We start from the raw sequence: 17,146 nt of genomic DNA, 5'->3' as shown, positions 1-17,146 counted from the left end.
CAACCCCTGCATTATGTGCTTTATTCTTACGATGTATATACATATGTTAAAGGTACACAGCATCTTCTTTTAGTTAAGACACTAAACAGCTGTTGCTTAGAGGGAAAATCATCCTTTCATTAGCCCTATGACTTTATTAATCATTTTGTCTAACTTCATCATGAGTTCTTTGTTGTGGGGCTTTTTTGGGTTTTGGTGTTTGTTTTTTTTTTTTTTTAACATTTCCCAACATTTCCCATTTTCCTCCGTTCCAGCCGGGGCTCATCTTGTTGAACCAGGCGGGGCAAAGCTGGTGTCTAGCGGGGCAGCGCCTCCGCGCACGGCAGGGCCAGGCCCAGCCGGAGGAGGCACGGCACCCCCCGAAAGCGCCTTCATTTCACGGGCAAACTGTCAGCCTGGCAAGCCGGGGAGGGAAAACCAGGGCAGCCCAGCTCCTCGGTGTCATCCCCGGCAAGGCGTGCGCTCCGCCGCCTCGCCAGCAACCGGGGGGAGAGAAACTTTGCTGGAAGGGCTGCAACGCGACACGCCGGGGAGGGAGCGGGCCGGGAAACCCACAAACGAGCCCCCCCAGCCCCCTTGGTACCCCCGCCCCCCCTTGTCGGGCTGTGGCCGCAGTCCCGCTCCGTCCCCTTTGCGCAGCGGGCGGTCGCCTGAGCCGGGCCCGGAGGGCGCCGCGCCCGGAGATCCGCCGGCGGGGGAGCCGCGCCGGGCCGGGGCCGGGGCCGGGGGGGCGGCGGTGCAGGATTAGGTTTCAGGCCGCCGGGGCGTGCCTGAGCGCGCTTCCCCCGCGGCGCGGCTCGGCGCCGTTACTTGGGGGCGGAAAGGGCGAAGGCGGAAAGCAGAGCTGGGCTACGGGGCCCGCCGAGCCGCCGGGGTAAGCGGGGCGCCGGGCAGGGTGGCGGGGTGCGGGGCGAGCCCGCCCGTGTCATCCTTCGGGGATGCGGGCAGGGCGGGGAGGGGCCCGCCTTGTCGCTGGAGTGTTGAGCGGCCTTTTAAAACGTATTTATTTCGCAAAGTTTTATTTATTATTGTTCTGCGGATCCGTCGGGTTTGCGGGGGTCACGAGGGCGGTTGGAAGAGGAGAGAGGCCGGGGAGCCGTGGGAAGGCTGAGCTTGTTGCTTCCCGCCCCGGGCCGAGCTGTCCTTGGGCGGCTGGGAGCGGCGCTGGGGGCCGGGCCGCGGCTCCGGCCTGCGGGCGGTCGGCGGGCTCGGGCGGCCTGGCGGGGAGTTGTACTCACGTAAACAAAGGCCGAGCCTCCCTCGGGCTGCTGCACGGAGCTCTGCTCGCCCCTCTCCTCTCCCCCTTCCCGTTTCTTTTTTTTAACCCCAGCGGGAGTGTTTCCTGCCGGGGGAGGTGTCTCAGACCTGCGGGCGGTCGCGGCCCGGGAGGGTCCCTGGGCGCAGCGGCCCTCGCCCAGCTTTTGCGGTCGGCGGCGTTGGGACTCGCTCCGAGCCAAAGCCGGCCCAAAGGCCCGGGCGGGACCGGCGGTTTCCTCCGCGGCGGGTGTGCGGGCTTCTGGCGGAGCGGCCACCGCGAGTCCACGGGTGCCCGTGCCGGTACCTGTTGCCGTGCTGGCGTTGGCGCTTCTCGCAGGTCCGGACCCCGTTGTAGCTCTCTGTCATCCCCCCGGGACTGCATTTAAACGTTGTGGCGAGGTGGAGGGACGAGGCGTAAGCCTCGGTTGTGCCCTTTGGTGGGTCTGCTTTTGCGGTGGTTTGTTTCTCGTGCGGTGTTCTCCCTTGCTGCCAGTACCTCCCTACGTTACTGGAACGAGTGATAGGTAGAAGGAAAGTAAAAGAAGAAAACTCACAAAGCCGACCATTTGAACTCCATCTACCACATTTAACAGATTTGATTTGCTGTTTGGCTGAACAATGTTGTATTCTTTTTTTCCTTTTCCTTTTATTTTGCTTTTATAAACTCTGCCTCATCCCTTTATATTTTTGCTTCTTAACACATGCAGAAGATTTTGTTAGTATAAGCTGTTGAACAGAAAACGTCATTACTGACTGTGATGCCAGGAAGGGTAGCAGGAGTCTCTTGCTGGAGCAGAGCTGTGATTTACTGTAGTCAAGCTGAAAGGTCTGAATTCTGCCGTTGTGGAAGTCTATTGTGTAACGCCTTGCGGTTTCCATATCAGCACTGAATTTCCCAAGACAACAGCAACTTGCTAGGAGGGAAGAAGCTAAACTGGAAAACGGGAAAGTGGTGAAATATTTTTGGGAAATGTTATTTGATGCTTCTGTGGAAATGGAAAGTAATGTAACACTGGAAGAAAAGAATACAGAATGAAAGTATTTAAGGACATATCCACCTTAACTGGCAACATTTTTTATGACAGTGGACTTCACCTTATTTTTTTCTTTTCAAAGGTGTTACCCATTTTTAGTATACATATTTTTTTATCCGTATCTTGTTAACAGTAACGTGCATGTACCATTTACTGATTAGCACGGGTGTTTCTAATAGCTTCAGTTGTGCTTTCAAGAAGCTTTTTCATCAGGAACTGTATACATTCTCCCCTCTCTTTGCACGACAGTGCACTAGGAAGGTTAGATCCATATCAGCACTAGGGAAGAGAGAACTGCACTACTTACATCCTAATGGATGATCGTTGTATTCCATCTGGCTCCGTGTCCGTGAAGTCTTCAGAGAGGAATGCCATACAACTTCTCAGTTGTGCAAATCGCTGTAAATGTTGGGGTTTTTTAAATAGATAACACTTTAATAAGTGTATTGAGAACCATTATAAAGACCTTTTAAATCATCTGCTCCACGTTTCATGTAAGAAAATTTAAAATTCTGTGGAGCGTATCCAGTAGATTTTCTAATTGGCTTTCTGTTTGAGCACCCTGCTGAAGCAGTTTAAGCCAATACAATGCCATGCTGGCAGCATAGTGTATCATCATTAGTAAGGACAGTTTTGTTTCACTGTTGGCATTCCCAGCAAGTCATTATAAAAATATGCCTTTTTGTTTTCAGTGCCACCTTTTCACATAGAAATTGCTTTGCAGGAGTGGAGGAGTGTTGGTTGCTGCTTATGGAATAATTGGCCTAGGCAGTATTGGAGTATTTCTTCTGTAGGCTTTTCAGACCCTGTCCTTGCATCTGAGACACCTTGCATGGTAGTCTTATTACATGCTGTAATGGTTTTCTGCATTACTCACCCGTTATTGTCACAATGTGCAATGAGAAGTTTGTGTTTTCAGTTTGTAAGGAAAATGGCAACTCTTCGTTGAAGCTTACTGGCAACTGTTCAGTGGGGCTTCTTATTTATTCATTTATGTATGCTGTTGTTGCCTCTGTGAAGAATCCAGTATACATTAAGAGGTGCAACTGTTGTAGGAGCTATGTTTCATCAAGTTTAACTGAGTTTAATGAATATGGTAATCAATTGCCTATGCTGAAAACATAAAGAGGCAATATTAGCCATGCCTGGGTTTCATACATTAATTCAGTGTATGTAGTGTCACATATATTCTGCATGTACTAAAAAGTTACTTTTAAGTTTCTGGAGTTAATCCTGTATTCCAAAAGTTAGAAGAAAGTGATGCCAATTAATCTCAATTTAAAATATTTACTGAAAGATTTTTTTTGTAAACAGATGATCTGTTAGTTTCCTTAATTGAAAAACCCCACCAGAAAAAGTTCCCCTGCTATGCGGTTGTTTTTGCAATACTTTTTACAAATTACTTTGAATACCCTATATCACACATGGTTGTCAGTAGGTGAAAGCATTAAGTATAGTTCAGGCCCATTTCCAAGTTGCAATTGTAATTTGCACATCAGCTAACCTGGATATTAAGCTCCTTACTGTGTAACAGAACAGTATTAATTAAACAGAAGTGAACAGATTGCTTGTTCATCCAAAGGCATTGTAGGTTTTCTTAATGCATTAGTGTGATGTGTACAGAAGCTTAAAAATAGCTGAATATTCAAAATTATGTTTTCATAGTTGCTTCAAAATACATAATGTTGTTCAGCTGTATCACAGTCCTTTAACATACAGAGCCACTGCTATCATCTTTTTGCATCTTTGTGATGCATTCAGTGTTGTGCTAAATTTCAAGAGGACAGTAATGTCACTTTTCAGACAAAACTGCTTAGTCTTAATATAGGCTGTGAGTTTCTGAACTGCCTTTTTATTTCTGCTTTGAATGTTTCAGAACAATTTTTCCTTAGCATAACTTTTAAATGTAAATTTCAGGCTTCTCCTGCTTGCCTGTTACATTCCAAGTACTCAGTGGAAATCTGCTTTGTTCCTTGTGGAACAGTGCATGTTAATTTTGCTTGTATTAAATCCTTAATTTGAATCAGTTCTCTCTTTTGTCATCCAGAAGCGTGCAGTCCAGGGTCTCTTGGCTGATGAAACCAAGTGGTTGATGCTAATCTGGTAAGCTGATGTCCTGGCAGTAAAACGGTAGGCTAGCCTTTTTTCACCTTCTTTCTTCCTTTCCACTTTTTTGTTTATCCTCCTTTCCCTGTTGGTCAGTGCTCTCCTGCATTTACTTCCACACCCTTACGCTGCATGCTCAAGTATGTGTATCACTTTCATTACGAATAGTGAAGGCTATACCAGTCAGCCTCATGTTATTACATCCTTGTAATATTGCTCATAATCCTAGGATGTGTTGTATGCAACAGCAAAATCGCCTTTCTGACAGCGGAAGAATACATAGAAAATCATGGGATCTTTCAATTTACCGTGAACGGTTTCAGCTGCCTTTATATTGACAAAACTCCCCTCAAGGAATCTGAGAATCCCAGGGTTGGTAACCAGCATGCGGGAGGTCATTGTGTGAAATGGAATAGCTCCTGGAAATTGCAGGCAAAGCAGAAGGTTTAGCAGTAATTAGTATCTTCCACTTCCTGTGTGGTTTTGTTTCCGTTCCCGCGCCAGACAGTGCTAACACAGCATGCCTGTTTGAGGGATAGCCAGAAAGTAGGGGAGGGAAACAACATGGGGTGAAAATCAGGTATGAAGGGGTATCTCTAGCCCAGCCAGATCTGGGCCCAGGTCTTGAAATTTGGACTGGAAGTTTTGAAATACTCTTTTTAGCAGCTATAAAATGCATGTTGTGATTACTGTGCTGTTTAATTGGAACAGATTTAATTTTAATCTCAAGCAACTCCTAGCCAAAGTTTGGGCCTAGAGATCACTCTTAAGATAGGCATTTCCTCTGTATCCTCCTCTGTATCCTCAGAGCGCTTCAAGTATTGCAGGAGCTACAGGGCAAAGCCTACTACTGTGTTGTCTATCTTTGGCATCGCGTGTTTGCTAATCCACTGCTATGAGCATTAGTTTCCAGGGTATTATCTGAAAGGGCTTTGTGATATAGTAGATGTAGTATCTGTCAATGAAATAGAGTAAGTTTCCTTATAGTAACTACATGATTAAGTGTGAAAGAGTTATCACTGCAATGGGTCATCTTTCCTTTTTCTTGAATCTTTTGGCTGTTTAGCTAAGTGGCTTGCGTGATTGCAGTTGAAAGGAGGCAATCAACATAAATTTCATGTCTGTTTTTTGAAATTTTGACACCTGTGGATTTTAGTGTTTTAGGAGTGGGCACAAAGAAACTAGAGCTGTAGCATGCCAACTGTTTTTTTGCGACTGAACTTACAGAAGAATGGCAGCATAAAGAGTGGAGAAATGTGTATATAACACATTTTTGTTTGTTAGCATGGGAAGAATCAAATTGCAGAAGTGGAATTTTGAAAGGGATCATCTTTAACTTTTGTGCATGCCTAGTAGGAGATGGCAGTTTCTCACCATGTACCTGTCTAAAATTACTTGTGTTTTCTACATTCCTGTTATAAAGCAGGAGGAAAAAGAGAAGTGCTTTTTTTTTTCCAACCCCCCCGCCCCCAAACAACCAAACAAAAAAGGCACACGTACCTGTGCCTTTAAAAACTTAAATGTGAATTTAACTTGCTATTCATTTAACAGTATTTCTTCAAGTTGCCAATAAAAAAGTCTCAGTCAGTCTGTGTTCTTATTACTGTGAAGAGATTAATGAACTTTAACACCGAAATACAAAAATAGTTAAATCTACTTTGAGCTAAGCTAGTAAGCTGTTTGAGGCATGAACAGCATTTGTATCATGTATAGAAGGGCTGGTTTTGGCTTCGGACTGCTGTGATACAGACTGCCAGGAGTATGAAAAATGAGAGAATCAGAACTCAACTTCCCATTTGTGCATCTAGAAGTCTGTGATGGCATTATAAAAATATTTCCTATAGCAAATGATAGACTTACTTAGGCCTTTCAACAAATAATCATGTGTGCCTCCATGCTTCTACCCAGCGCATTATTGTTAAAATACCTAGAGGCGAGGTGGTTTAAAGGCCAGGAGTGGGAGGTGTAGTGGGTGGCGGTGGTTATGGGTATGTGTCCGCGGTGCATTTTGGACAGATGTGTGCTTGCTTCCGCTGTACTTCAGCTATGTTAATGTGCCACTAAGCTGCTGCTGACAGATCCCACTTGTTAGCATGGACGTGGCACAGCAGGAGCACAGTCACGTGGCTTTTCGCCATTTCAGAGTGCGGGCAGAGTGAACGGGGGTCATCTTGGACTGCAACATGTAGAAGTGCTGGTGTGCCTCTATGCATTGCTTCTGCGTCAGAGGAAATGTCCTGAAGGGAAACATCCTGATGGCAGTTTTGGTCTTGCTCCTGCTTAGTGCCGCAATCAACAAAATTCTGGTCAGCTGGTCAGCTGAGGAGGGATTCCCTGCTAATATAAACACAAAATAAAGAGAATTAAACTGAGAGTTAAAAATGGATTTGCTGACACTAAAATTGCTCCGGAGCAGTATTCCTACCTTTAAAGCATGAAGTAAATAGGAATTATATCATAAGTGTCTTAGCAGAACTAAGGACTTAGTTCATTGCAAATTAGGTAGGATCATCTCCATCTATAGAATATATTTAGGACTTGTGTCTGCTTTTAGAAAGTTTCCATTATAAATCATCAGAGTTTGTACCTCTGGGATTGCATGAACACAGTCCTGACCTTGTCTATTCTGTCACTTAGAAAACATGCCTTTCACAGCACACCAAGAATGAGATTTTAGGCAAGTTGAATCATAATATAAAGCAATATCCAGCTACTCCAAAAGATTTTTACAGCTGCATCTCTTCTTGCGATTCTCAGGGAGCTAAAACAGAAGAATAGCCCTGTGTTTTTTCTGATTAGTTTCCTCAGAAGATGAGAGTTGAACATATGATGTGATGTGCTTGTGCATATAGTACTGTGATAAACAGGATCATGGCACTGAAACGACTGAAAAATACTTCACTCTTTTTTTTTTTCCTGTGTGTGCAGTTCTCTGGTTGCATTCACAACACAGCCCCAAGAGTAGAGGAAGGACTGGAATGGTGAAACAGGAAAGAACTGCTTTGATTGGCATTGCCGCTGAGAAAAACACCTGTGAATGTGACACAAATGCCTCTATTTGTAAATAGGGGCTGTGAATAGAAGAAGTGATAGTAGTTTGTTAATCTGGAAGCAAAAGGTATGAGTGATTAAGGTTTGGGGGAGCCAGCTTCCTTCATAATGTTTAAATCTCATCCATCTCTTCCCACGTAAGATAGACTTTTTGTCTTGTTTTTGTAGGGTGGCATGGTGAAAACACAAAGTATTTGGTTTGTTTTTCAGATCTGGTAATCATGTGCAGGGATTTGTCTTGCCAAGTAAAAAACCAAATTCATAAAGACTTGTTTTTATTTATTACTGATATGCATAATTTGGATCATGGAATAAGGTTACTTTGACAAAGTCACATTCAAAGGATTTGAGTGCCTCTCCCTAAATGGTACTGTGTCCTAAAAGGGATGATCAGCGATTCTATACCAATGTATTGGCAAATTCAAATGCAATAAAACAAACTGATGTGAAGTCTCAGGCATATTGAAACTAGGAAAGTCTTGGTGGTCAAACTTGAAATTGTTTTAAACCCACTTGATTTGGGTTTTCTGTACAAACTTCAAATAATAAAGGCTTTTCAAAATGTACATCCCGGCTTCCTTCTAAGTGAATCTATGTTAACAGCTATTTCCTTGCTTTTATTGTGAGGGTCGATTCATGCTAATTCTGCTCAGGGTCAATAACTAACGGTCCTGTTGAATTTTAGTTAGGCTCCCTTACCCAGAGATCTGTCAACACCATTTCTTTCTCTATTTTTCTCCAAAGTTTCAAGAAAAACTCATTTTTCCTGAGTGCTTAGAGATCACAGCTGTCTGTGTATTGGTAAGCTCACTAGATTCAAGTCGGGGTGCTAGATTGAAGTGCTTTCCTATTATCAAGAAACCAAAGGCACCATTGTGAAAGGTAAGACGATGAAATGCACAGGCCAGTTCATACACCTGCAGTGATATTTGAACTCCTCACTTCTCTTCAGCTATCCATCTCCATCAAACTTACTCCATCACTACAAATTTCTGAGCAATTGCAGACACACTGATGAGAAAAAAAACCACAAAAACACCCCAAAAAGCAACAAAAAAGAATAACCAGAGCGATTTCAGAATTTCTTCCTCCCAGTGTAGAATTTCCTGCCTAGAAACCCACACTGGCAAAATCCCAGCCATCATCCAGATCCGGGTCTCATTTCCAGCAGGGTTTAATAGTGGAGGCTGTAGTGTGAGAGTGCTGCAAGCCTGTGTAGCATGAAGACTTTGTGACTTTTGTGACTTTTCTTTTTAAAAGGTGACTTTAAAAAATGTGCTATGCCTCATGCACCTGAAATTGTCAACACAGAGCTTAAAAACTGATCCTGCAGGGAATGTTTTTTATGAATCACTGAAAAGGAAAGCGATGAAACTGTGTAAAGTATCAGTGACAGCTATGATTCATAGCTTCTGATTAAAGCAATAGAGGAGTTGTTGTGCAACAGTATGCAGACAGCAGCTTTGATATGGAAATGCAAAAATATTACAAAGTATATTCCTAAAAGCAATTTTCAGACAGGTTTTAAGCTCCAAACTGGCTCAGAATATGGTCACCTCTGAGGTTATTTTAATTATCCAAGGAGATGTATTCTTTGTGGATTGTTACTTTGCAGGGCTGTTTCTTGTTTTCAGAAGTCAAGATTTTTTCTTCTTCTTCAGAGCTTACTGCTTCTACAAATCTGACCTTCTTCCTTTTTTGTTATTTTTCAGGGAGATATTGTATTTGCTGCTTCTTACTATTGTTGGAATAGAAGCTGAGAAGCAGAAAACATGTTGGAAACAATTGGTAATAATTTTATTTGTATCTCTGTATTTATGTGACCAAATCAAGTGTACATGATAGATTTAGGACATTGGTATATACTGCTGGGAGAGGTTTTGTAAAAATACCTATTGTGCTTAGAAATACATGATGTATTTGGGTTTTTGTATTAATTGAAAACAAAAGGTGTACCATCATTTGTTTAGTGTATTTAATTTTTAGCCTGTTGATTTCATTGGTTTAATCTTTACTATAATTAAAAATGTTTGTGTGAAAAAGACATATGTTTTCTATTATGGCTGGTTTTGTCACTACTTATGTACAGTGGTTTGTAGCTACAGTTCATACAACTGAATTTTAGTAAAGGCTTTTTCACTTCTGTAACCCAGTTCTTGATGGACAAAAATGTAATTTTTGCTGGCTTCTGTTTTGTGCTCTGCCTCTGACTTCCTGATTCATTAGGCATGTTTGGGTTAGGATTTTTGTTCAGAACTGAACCATTCAAGTCCTTCTGTAGTTTGAGCAGTAGAGAGGAATACCTTTAAACCTCTTACCTGCTTGTATGTGGCTGTCTCTAAACTGCTGCTGACTAGGAATGTTTATCACTGCAGATACACATCGGGCTCTCCAGGCCATGGAGCGCTTACAGGCAAAACTTCGGGATCGAGGTGACATTGCAAATGAAGAGAAACTGAGCTTATTAAAATCGGTACTGCAGAGTCCTCTCTTCAACCAAATTCTCAACCTTCAGACTTCTGTTCAACAACTGAGAGATCAGGTGGGAAAAGCAGCCTCCCAGGCACAAGAGAAAAATTTGCTAAGAAGGTGCAAAAATGTGTGTGTCTCTTCATGTTGAATAGTGAAATCCAGTAGCCTAAATTAACCGTCTAATCCAAAGCTTCAGGAAACTGAGGGGGACATACCCATTGACTTTTCTGGCCTTTGTGGAGGCCCATAGTTTGTGCATTTTTTATGTATCTGCTTGTTACTTAAGATATGCACGGTAGGGAAATGGTGATACCGGGTGGGAAGTTAACATAAGGCTTTCTGTCTCTGTCCTTCAAAAGGGACATGTTTCGTATGAGATCTTAGCATTTTTTTCCGTAGGAGCCTTTTATTCCTCTTTTGTGTCTGGTAAAATGAGAATATATGAAGCAAGCTGTGGAATGTTGACTCCATAAGGAAATGAAGATCTTTTTTTTGTGTATAGGAGTAAAATGGGCAGTAACTTGGCTATATTGACTTGATCATTTATTACTATAATTTAATTTCCTTATCAGCAGAACAAGAAGTTGAAGAATATAAAAAGTAGTTCAATAACTGTATCTGGCTTTGCAAATAGTTCTGTTGACTCCTGCAAGATGCGTGGCTCTGTGGCTGGTATGCAGAAATGCCGAAGTGGAAGGATGCAGCCCCTGCGTGCTGACCTTATCATGGTCAGTGGATCTTGGAGCCGCATCTAGTCTGTGACAGAACTGCGGCTGGTGAGGAGTCCTCATGGTCTTACTGCTACTACAGCTGTGTGGCAGAAGAGCACAATTTGGCCCTTTATTGCTTCATTTTGATGGTATTTTGCACAGACAAGAAATAAGTTAAAATGGTGTCTGCAGTGCTGTACATGACCATGTGTTTCAAATTTTGCATGTTTGGTATGTAGAGACTTGATGACATTGGAGTGATTTAAAAAAATATCTGGGAAAAAAAGCTGTTCTGAGGGTTGGTTTTCTCTGCTATTTGAAAAGGAGAATTTAACAGTGACATCCAGAAATTATGTGAATTATGTGGTGATGACTCTGGGATCACGTAGTAAGAAATGAAAGCGTGCCTGAAGCATTACATTAATGGGGATTTGGTGAAAAGGCAAATTAAATTTTCACTTCCAGACATTGCTGGGAAATTAGAGGATGCTTCTCTTTTTAAATGCAGTCACCTAAATTGGTAAAATGAAGAGGCTGATACTACAGATGGGTAATATCAGACGTGTATTTTTTAAGTAGCAAGTAATAATTTTACCTGCTTCCCTAACCCTGCAGGTTTATCTGTGCAGTAACTTCAGTGGCCTGTGCACATTGCATGGTACATATCCAGTCTAGTTGACAGGGGAGCTACTTGGATGTGAATTCCGTTCTTGATAAGGGCTTATGTGAACGCTCACCCATGCAAATGTCTGTTTCTAGCTGTTATTAGATTTGTTAGGTCTTAGAAAGTATCCTGTATTTTCTGTATAGAATCATGTCTTCCCTACAATACAATATGAGATTGTCTGTCTTTGCTTTATTTAAATGTTTATAAAGCATATTGAGACAAAGAATAAAATCATGAAATAGGCAATCATGTTAAAAAAATTGTATTTCTTGGTATTTTCAAAGACTCAGTTTTGTTCAAAGGACACCCTTTAGTTTTCTTTTTATGGCTAGGAAACTGTACTCTTGAAACTCTTAAGCTACAGGTTGGTGAAAACTGCAAGGCAGGTGAATAGTGACTAGGCTTTTCAGCCAAGCCATGCCAGACGGAGGAAGGAGACAAGTTGTTTCCCAAGCACTTGCAGTTAGAACTATGTTTCAGGGAGGATAACAAGTGGTACTGATCTGTGCAGTGGCTAGGTGTTGCAGTCACAACCCATTTGAGACTAAGATGGGTACATTTTTTAAATGTTTCATGATGAGCTGCACTGAAGGTTGAATGGTGGTCTGTTTCTACTCAAGGTTAAGTGTAAGTGACAGTCTGTTAAACTGCTCATATGTTTTTAATTTATGAGTTTTTAAAGAGCTACAAGACTGTTGCAAAATTCTCAGGAGAAGGCCATCTTCTAGGAAAGTATAGGTTGAAAGAGGATGGGAGCAGAGAAGCGATAATGGCAATTTACTTTCTAAGACAAACTGATTCTTTGCAAGCACCCCGGCAAAAGTAGGTCACTAAATGAGACCTGCTTGTGGGCCTGTAGTGGCCTCAGTAAATCTGAGGGTAGGATGTATTCCTGTCTTGACGCACTGTGTCTGGAAGGCATAGAGAGGATAGTGAGAGCCCGGCCTTCTGTTTGCGCAGTGAGCCTGGAAAATGAGCTGGCAAATCTTGTAAACATCTGTCATGTTTTCCTAGCACAAAATAAGAGGCAAATACACAGTTTTATCGGACTTGCATTCCAGTGAGAGTTGCTGCCTCTTTTTATGGTAAAATAGTAGACTTCCTTTTCTCGCCCCCCCCCCCCCCCCCCCGAGATAAGTGATCTCTTAAGCAGTAAAAGTACATCTGAAAAAGTGTGTGTTTCTGCATATGTGGAGGTGTTTCAGATTTCCTGTCCCATTTACTTCAAGCTTCTGTGTGTTAATTGGAAATTGATCCCCTTCATTGTTGGTGCGTGCTTGACAAGAGCCACTTGAGTTTACATTTTGCTACATGCAGTGGTGTGGACTGAGTGGTATGTTGCTTCATCTGAATGGTGAGGCATTGAGTCAGCAAAACTGATGCTTTCGTGCTTATTGGTAGGTGCTTTAAAGTTTTGTTGTTTGTTTTTTTTTTTCTTAAATGAGCAAGCAGGATTTGTTTGCACTACAAATCTGTCCTTGTGAAGTTAACAACTGGGGTGGGACAGCAAAGGGATGTTTTTTTGAGAATTACTGTCCTGACTTCACTAGTCACTTGAACTGAGGAGCACTGAAGGAACCAGGTTTTTCTTCTGCCTCTTTGTATCTTTATTCTTCAGTGAATGCTTGTTTTCTCATGCTGAAGAGCAGTCTCATTGTTTGAAGATAAGGGAGTGACAGAAAAGAAAAACAGAGATGGTGATGTTTTGGACTTCTCAATAACATTTTTTTTTATAAAATATTTTAAAATACTGAGACTGTGCTGGCACTCCCCTCCTGCTTCTCGTCCTTGCCTTTTTGTCTCTCCCTTGTTTACCTCCTCTTCCCGTCCTCCTCATGCCTCCATTCCACTCAGGGCTCTGCCTGACCAAAATACCCTTCCCTTGGCTGGGACGCATTCCTCAGATTTTTTTTGCTTGCAAGTGTGACCATAGTTTTTTGTTTACAGTGTAGTAGTGGTGAAGAGTCCTCCTGCAGCGCTGCACATACTGGGATACCCAGGGTAGCTGGGTGTCAGTGCTAGAGTGGATTTAGGGAAGAAGTAGGGAAACTGTGTCTTTTCATATTGCCTGTGAACAGTCGCTTAACCCTCTGGTTGGTGCAGCCAGAGGAGACCTTTAGTTGCTATCCTGAACCCCTTTCTGCAACAACGCCAGTTGCTCTATGTTTTGAAACAAAACGCTTATAAGAAATGCTAATTTGGGATCTGCTTCACCTGCCCTGAAACAGAGACATAAAGGAGCAGCCAGCAGGGCGGTGCTGCCGCAGTGCTGGTGCCAGTGCCGGTTCCTGGGGAGCCCAGGGGCTCTGGCCACAGCGCGGGCAGCCTGCCTGCGGGGAGCGCGGTCCTCCCTGCTGCCTCCCTGTGGGGTGTGCAGGGCTGCCGGCTTCCTCTTCCTCACTTCTAGTGCTGTTGCTGTTGGAGCTGACCTATTTACTGCTCAGGACACTTGCAGTCCGCTGAAGTACTGCCCTGTGCAGCTTGGGGTTTCCAAAGGTTGGGGCTCAATGGCTGGAGCCCAGAAACACCGAGAATTCGTTCTTGTCCAAGTCGAGATCTAGCAGTGCTGATTGCATTGCTTTGATATGCTGCAGATATGGCTTGGATGGCTCCTTTTTGTTAAATAAATACTTTGAACAACTGTATTGTTGTGGTTTAACCTGGCGGCAGCTAAAACAGCTACACAACCATTTGCTCAGTCCCCCCTACCTGTGGGATGTGGGAGAGAATCGGGGAAAAAGGGTAAAACTCATGGACCGCCATAAAGACAGTTTAATATGACAGAAAAGGAGGAGAATAAAAAAGTAATAATAACACCCCCACCAATACTACTACTAACAAAAGAATATACAAAACAAGTGGTGCACAGCACAATTGCTCACTACCTGCAGACCACCTGTGGGTGCTCAGCTCGTTCCTGAGCACTGGTCTAAGCCCCTGGCCAGCTTCCTCAAATTATGTGCTAAGCATATGACATGATATGGTACAGAATATCCCTCTGACCAGTTTGGGTCAGCTGTCCTGGCTGTGTCCCCCCCAGCTTCTTGTGCACCCCCAGCCTCCTCACTGGCAGGGCAGTATGAGAAGCTGAAAAGTCCTTGACTTAGTGTAAACATTTCCTAGCATTGACATCAGTGCGATATCAACATTATTCTCATCCTAAATTCAAAACACAGCGCTATACAAGCTACTAGAAGAAAATTAACTCTATCCCAGACAAACCAGGACATACATATGAGCACTGTTTGATTGCATTTAGTGTCTGTCTGTGAGACTGTAGCATCAGTTTTATCATACTCAGTGGTATTTGTGAATTTTTCTGTTTGTTTTACACCAGATTATGTCCACATTGCACATGTTACATACAGTAAGGAGAAAGCCAGTCAAGGAAAATCAGCATAAGCCAAATTATAAAACAAAGCAATATTCTTTCATACAGCACTTACACAATCACAGTGCTGTAAAGCTACGTCTTGATGGAATTGCAATGATATTACTGCAAAGTATTGCAATTTATATGTTATGAAATATACTTCATGCAGCCACAAAAGCATCATCTTTCTAAGATTTCCACTTGTGGTTTATTGCTCCCCCTGGAATGACCTATACTTCTGTGGTTAGCAAGAATATACACCAGATCTTCTCGACCTTTACATGCCTGTATTTTGGGGGGGCACAGGGAAGAGAGTGGTCATCACGTTTCTACTTGTAATTTTTCTGGGGATTCTGAACTTCTACCTTTAGGTTCATTAGCAATGTTATCATAAACCAGAAATGTTTCTAAAGTGTAAGTGTGTGTCTGTGTTTCAAGAGAGGAGACATTCTGAAATCTGTGTTTTTTGCACACACACATACACCAAACTTTATTGTGTTAACAGTTTGACATTTTCTTAGAGTTTCATTTTTTTCTTGGGAGTTTCACAAGTCAGAAGCCACTTTATGTGAGTTAGATTTCCTCTGTTAAGCACATCCTCCACTGAAAGTGTAGCTGTGATTGTTTAAAAAAGATGTGATGAAAATGAGGTGTTGCTGTCAATTGTTACTGAGGAGGTGGTGCTTGATACTGCGTTGTAGCTGAGCTGTAATCACAGTTGTACTAAAGATTTGAGGTGAAGCTTTTTAAAGTTCTGGTTAAACTGATGTGGATTGGAGAGTTATTTTTGCCTTTTCCTGCTATATATAGTGTGTAGCAGTTCTTTTCAGTGGTATTTCAACCATCGTGCAAATAAAAAGCATCCAGAGTCTTCAGAATAATAGAGATAATAATTAGTTATGGAAAATATTTTAGAAAAGCATGAACAACTTCCATCTTCTGGTTTGGAAGGCAGAAGGAATTTGATAGGTCAGTCAGTTCTTTTATGTTTGTAGTCATAGCTCATGTCCCAGCTCATACAAGTACATAGAAGAGATGAAATGTGAGACTGAGAAGGTGGGCCCTATATTGCCAGTCTGAACAGGATTTGGTGTATGAAAATGTAACAGTGTAAAACCAAAATATGAATCGGCCTGGTGCTACTTCTGTTTTAGCATGCGGTTGTGTTGGTTTTCTACCAGAGAGGAAAACATAAATCCCTAAGGATACTGTTGTATCTTAATTGAAGCACACCTTCAAACTTACCTAGAGAAGAAAATGGTGATACTGGGCAAATGTTCAGGTGGAAGTTAGAGTGCCCGTCATGGATTTCCTGCTCTTTGAACATTACAAACAGTGAAATGAGCTGCCTAAAGCAATGCTCTGTTGAGCAGAACATATATAGAACATAGTGCAGGATGGGCACGGAGCTCCTCTGCATAATGAACGTTGTGCTGTATGGGATATTGAATGGTACAAGAAGGATTTTAGATTCAGAGAAGACATATAACACAATTCATAATAAGGGCAATGTGTCATACTCAATAACTTTTTATTTTTAATGTGTAGCTCCATTTTTTTCTTTGCTCTTTGTGCATACAGGAGAGTGTTTTATTGTATATTAGAGAAAAACAATAACATGATGTAAACACCATTTGTATCATTCATAATGTTCTAAAATTGTCATATCTTAGGGTTACTCTGGCTTGCCCAATCTAAATTTTTTTGTGCATTGCATGATTTTTCCAGTGTTGCAACTTGCTCCCTATGCATTTCTGTGTAAAGGGGTGCTCTAGATACAGGAAAGACATTGACTTTCTATCCAGAGAGAGGTTTCACAGACTGGGATTGTGTCTGTGTTAGCAGTCTGCACATCATGTGGTAACATGGAAAAAGCTTAAAGTAAAATTCATGAAGGAAGATGGAAGGGAAATAGACAGTGAGGTGGGCACAGCAGCAGTTCCTCAGCTACAGTCAGTTTCTGTGCCTTAAAATTCTGTTTCTGTCCTATTTTGCCTGCATGACTTTTTCTTTGTAAAGTGGAAAGGGTACTAGCTTTCTGTATATAGTCCCAAATTTGGCTTTTAGCATTATTGTAGGATTTTCCTTCTTTTCTCTCTTTTGTCTCAGAAGATGACTGCATGCTCCATTCAAAGCAGGGAATTCACGCTCATTTGGGTTTTATAGCACTATCAGTAATACCAGTGACCCTTCCCCTTCTGCCATCCTGAAGGATGAAACCTCAGGAAGCTCCTGCCACATTAAAGGGGTCCCAAGACAGACTAATGCTGTGCTTAGAACAGTGCTAAATAAAATTGAATGCATTTCATCTATTTTTCTCTAGTTTTAATCATATTGACTGGAGCCATTACCACTCTGAGCTGCTGAGCCTTGCCTACTTAGTTTGAGGTTACCACTCCAAAGGCTGCACCGAAGAGGTTATGTGAGCTCTTGCTAATCTGCATTGGGCAAAATCAGTAGGTTTTGCTCATGCTAT

General features: G+C 42.4%; 1 protein-coding gene across 16 annotated transcripts in view; it reads left to right on the top strand.

The window, feature by feature from the left end:
* The first annotated feature begins 524 nt into the window (after positions 1-524).
* Positions 525-17,146, top strand: part of MPDZ (multiple PDZ domain crumbs cell polarity complex component) — a 100,696-nt gene continuing 84,074 nt past the window's right edge. For 3 of the 16 annotated variants that reach the window (XM_054809288.1, XM_054809283.1, XM_054809281.1), the window contains exons 1-6: positions 529-874; positions 4,339-4,394; positions 7,326-7,515; positions 8,193-8,330; positions 9,161-9,236; positions 9,824-9,990. In XM_054809288.1, the coding sequence (XP_054665263.1) occupies positions 9,221-9,236; positions 9,824-9,990 (183 nt within the window). In that variant the 5' untranslated portion in view covers positions 529-874; positions 4,339-4,394; positions 7,326-7,515; positions 8,193-8,330; positions 9,161-9,220. Of the gene's footprint in view, positions 875-4,338; positions 4,422-7,325; positions 7,516-8,192; positions 8,331-9,160; positions 9,237-9,823; positions 9,991-17,146 lie in introns of all 16 variants that reach the window. The other 13 variants (XM_054809277.1, XM_054809275.1, XM_054809280.1 and 10 more) reach the window with 10 other exon arrangements.

This window comes from Grus americana, chromosome Z (assembly GCF_028858705.1).
Source record: "Grus americana isolate bGruAme1 chromosome Z, bGruAme1.mat, whole genome shotgun sequence".
NCBI classification, from domain to species: domain Eukaryota; kingdom Metazoa; phylum Chordata; class Aves; order Gruiformes; family Gruidae; genus Grus; species Grus americana.
The sequence above is the reverse complement of the archived record's forward strand: the minus strand, read 5'-3'. Positions and strand labels throughout refer to the sequence as shown.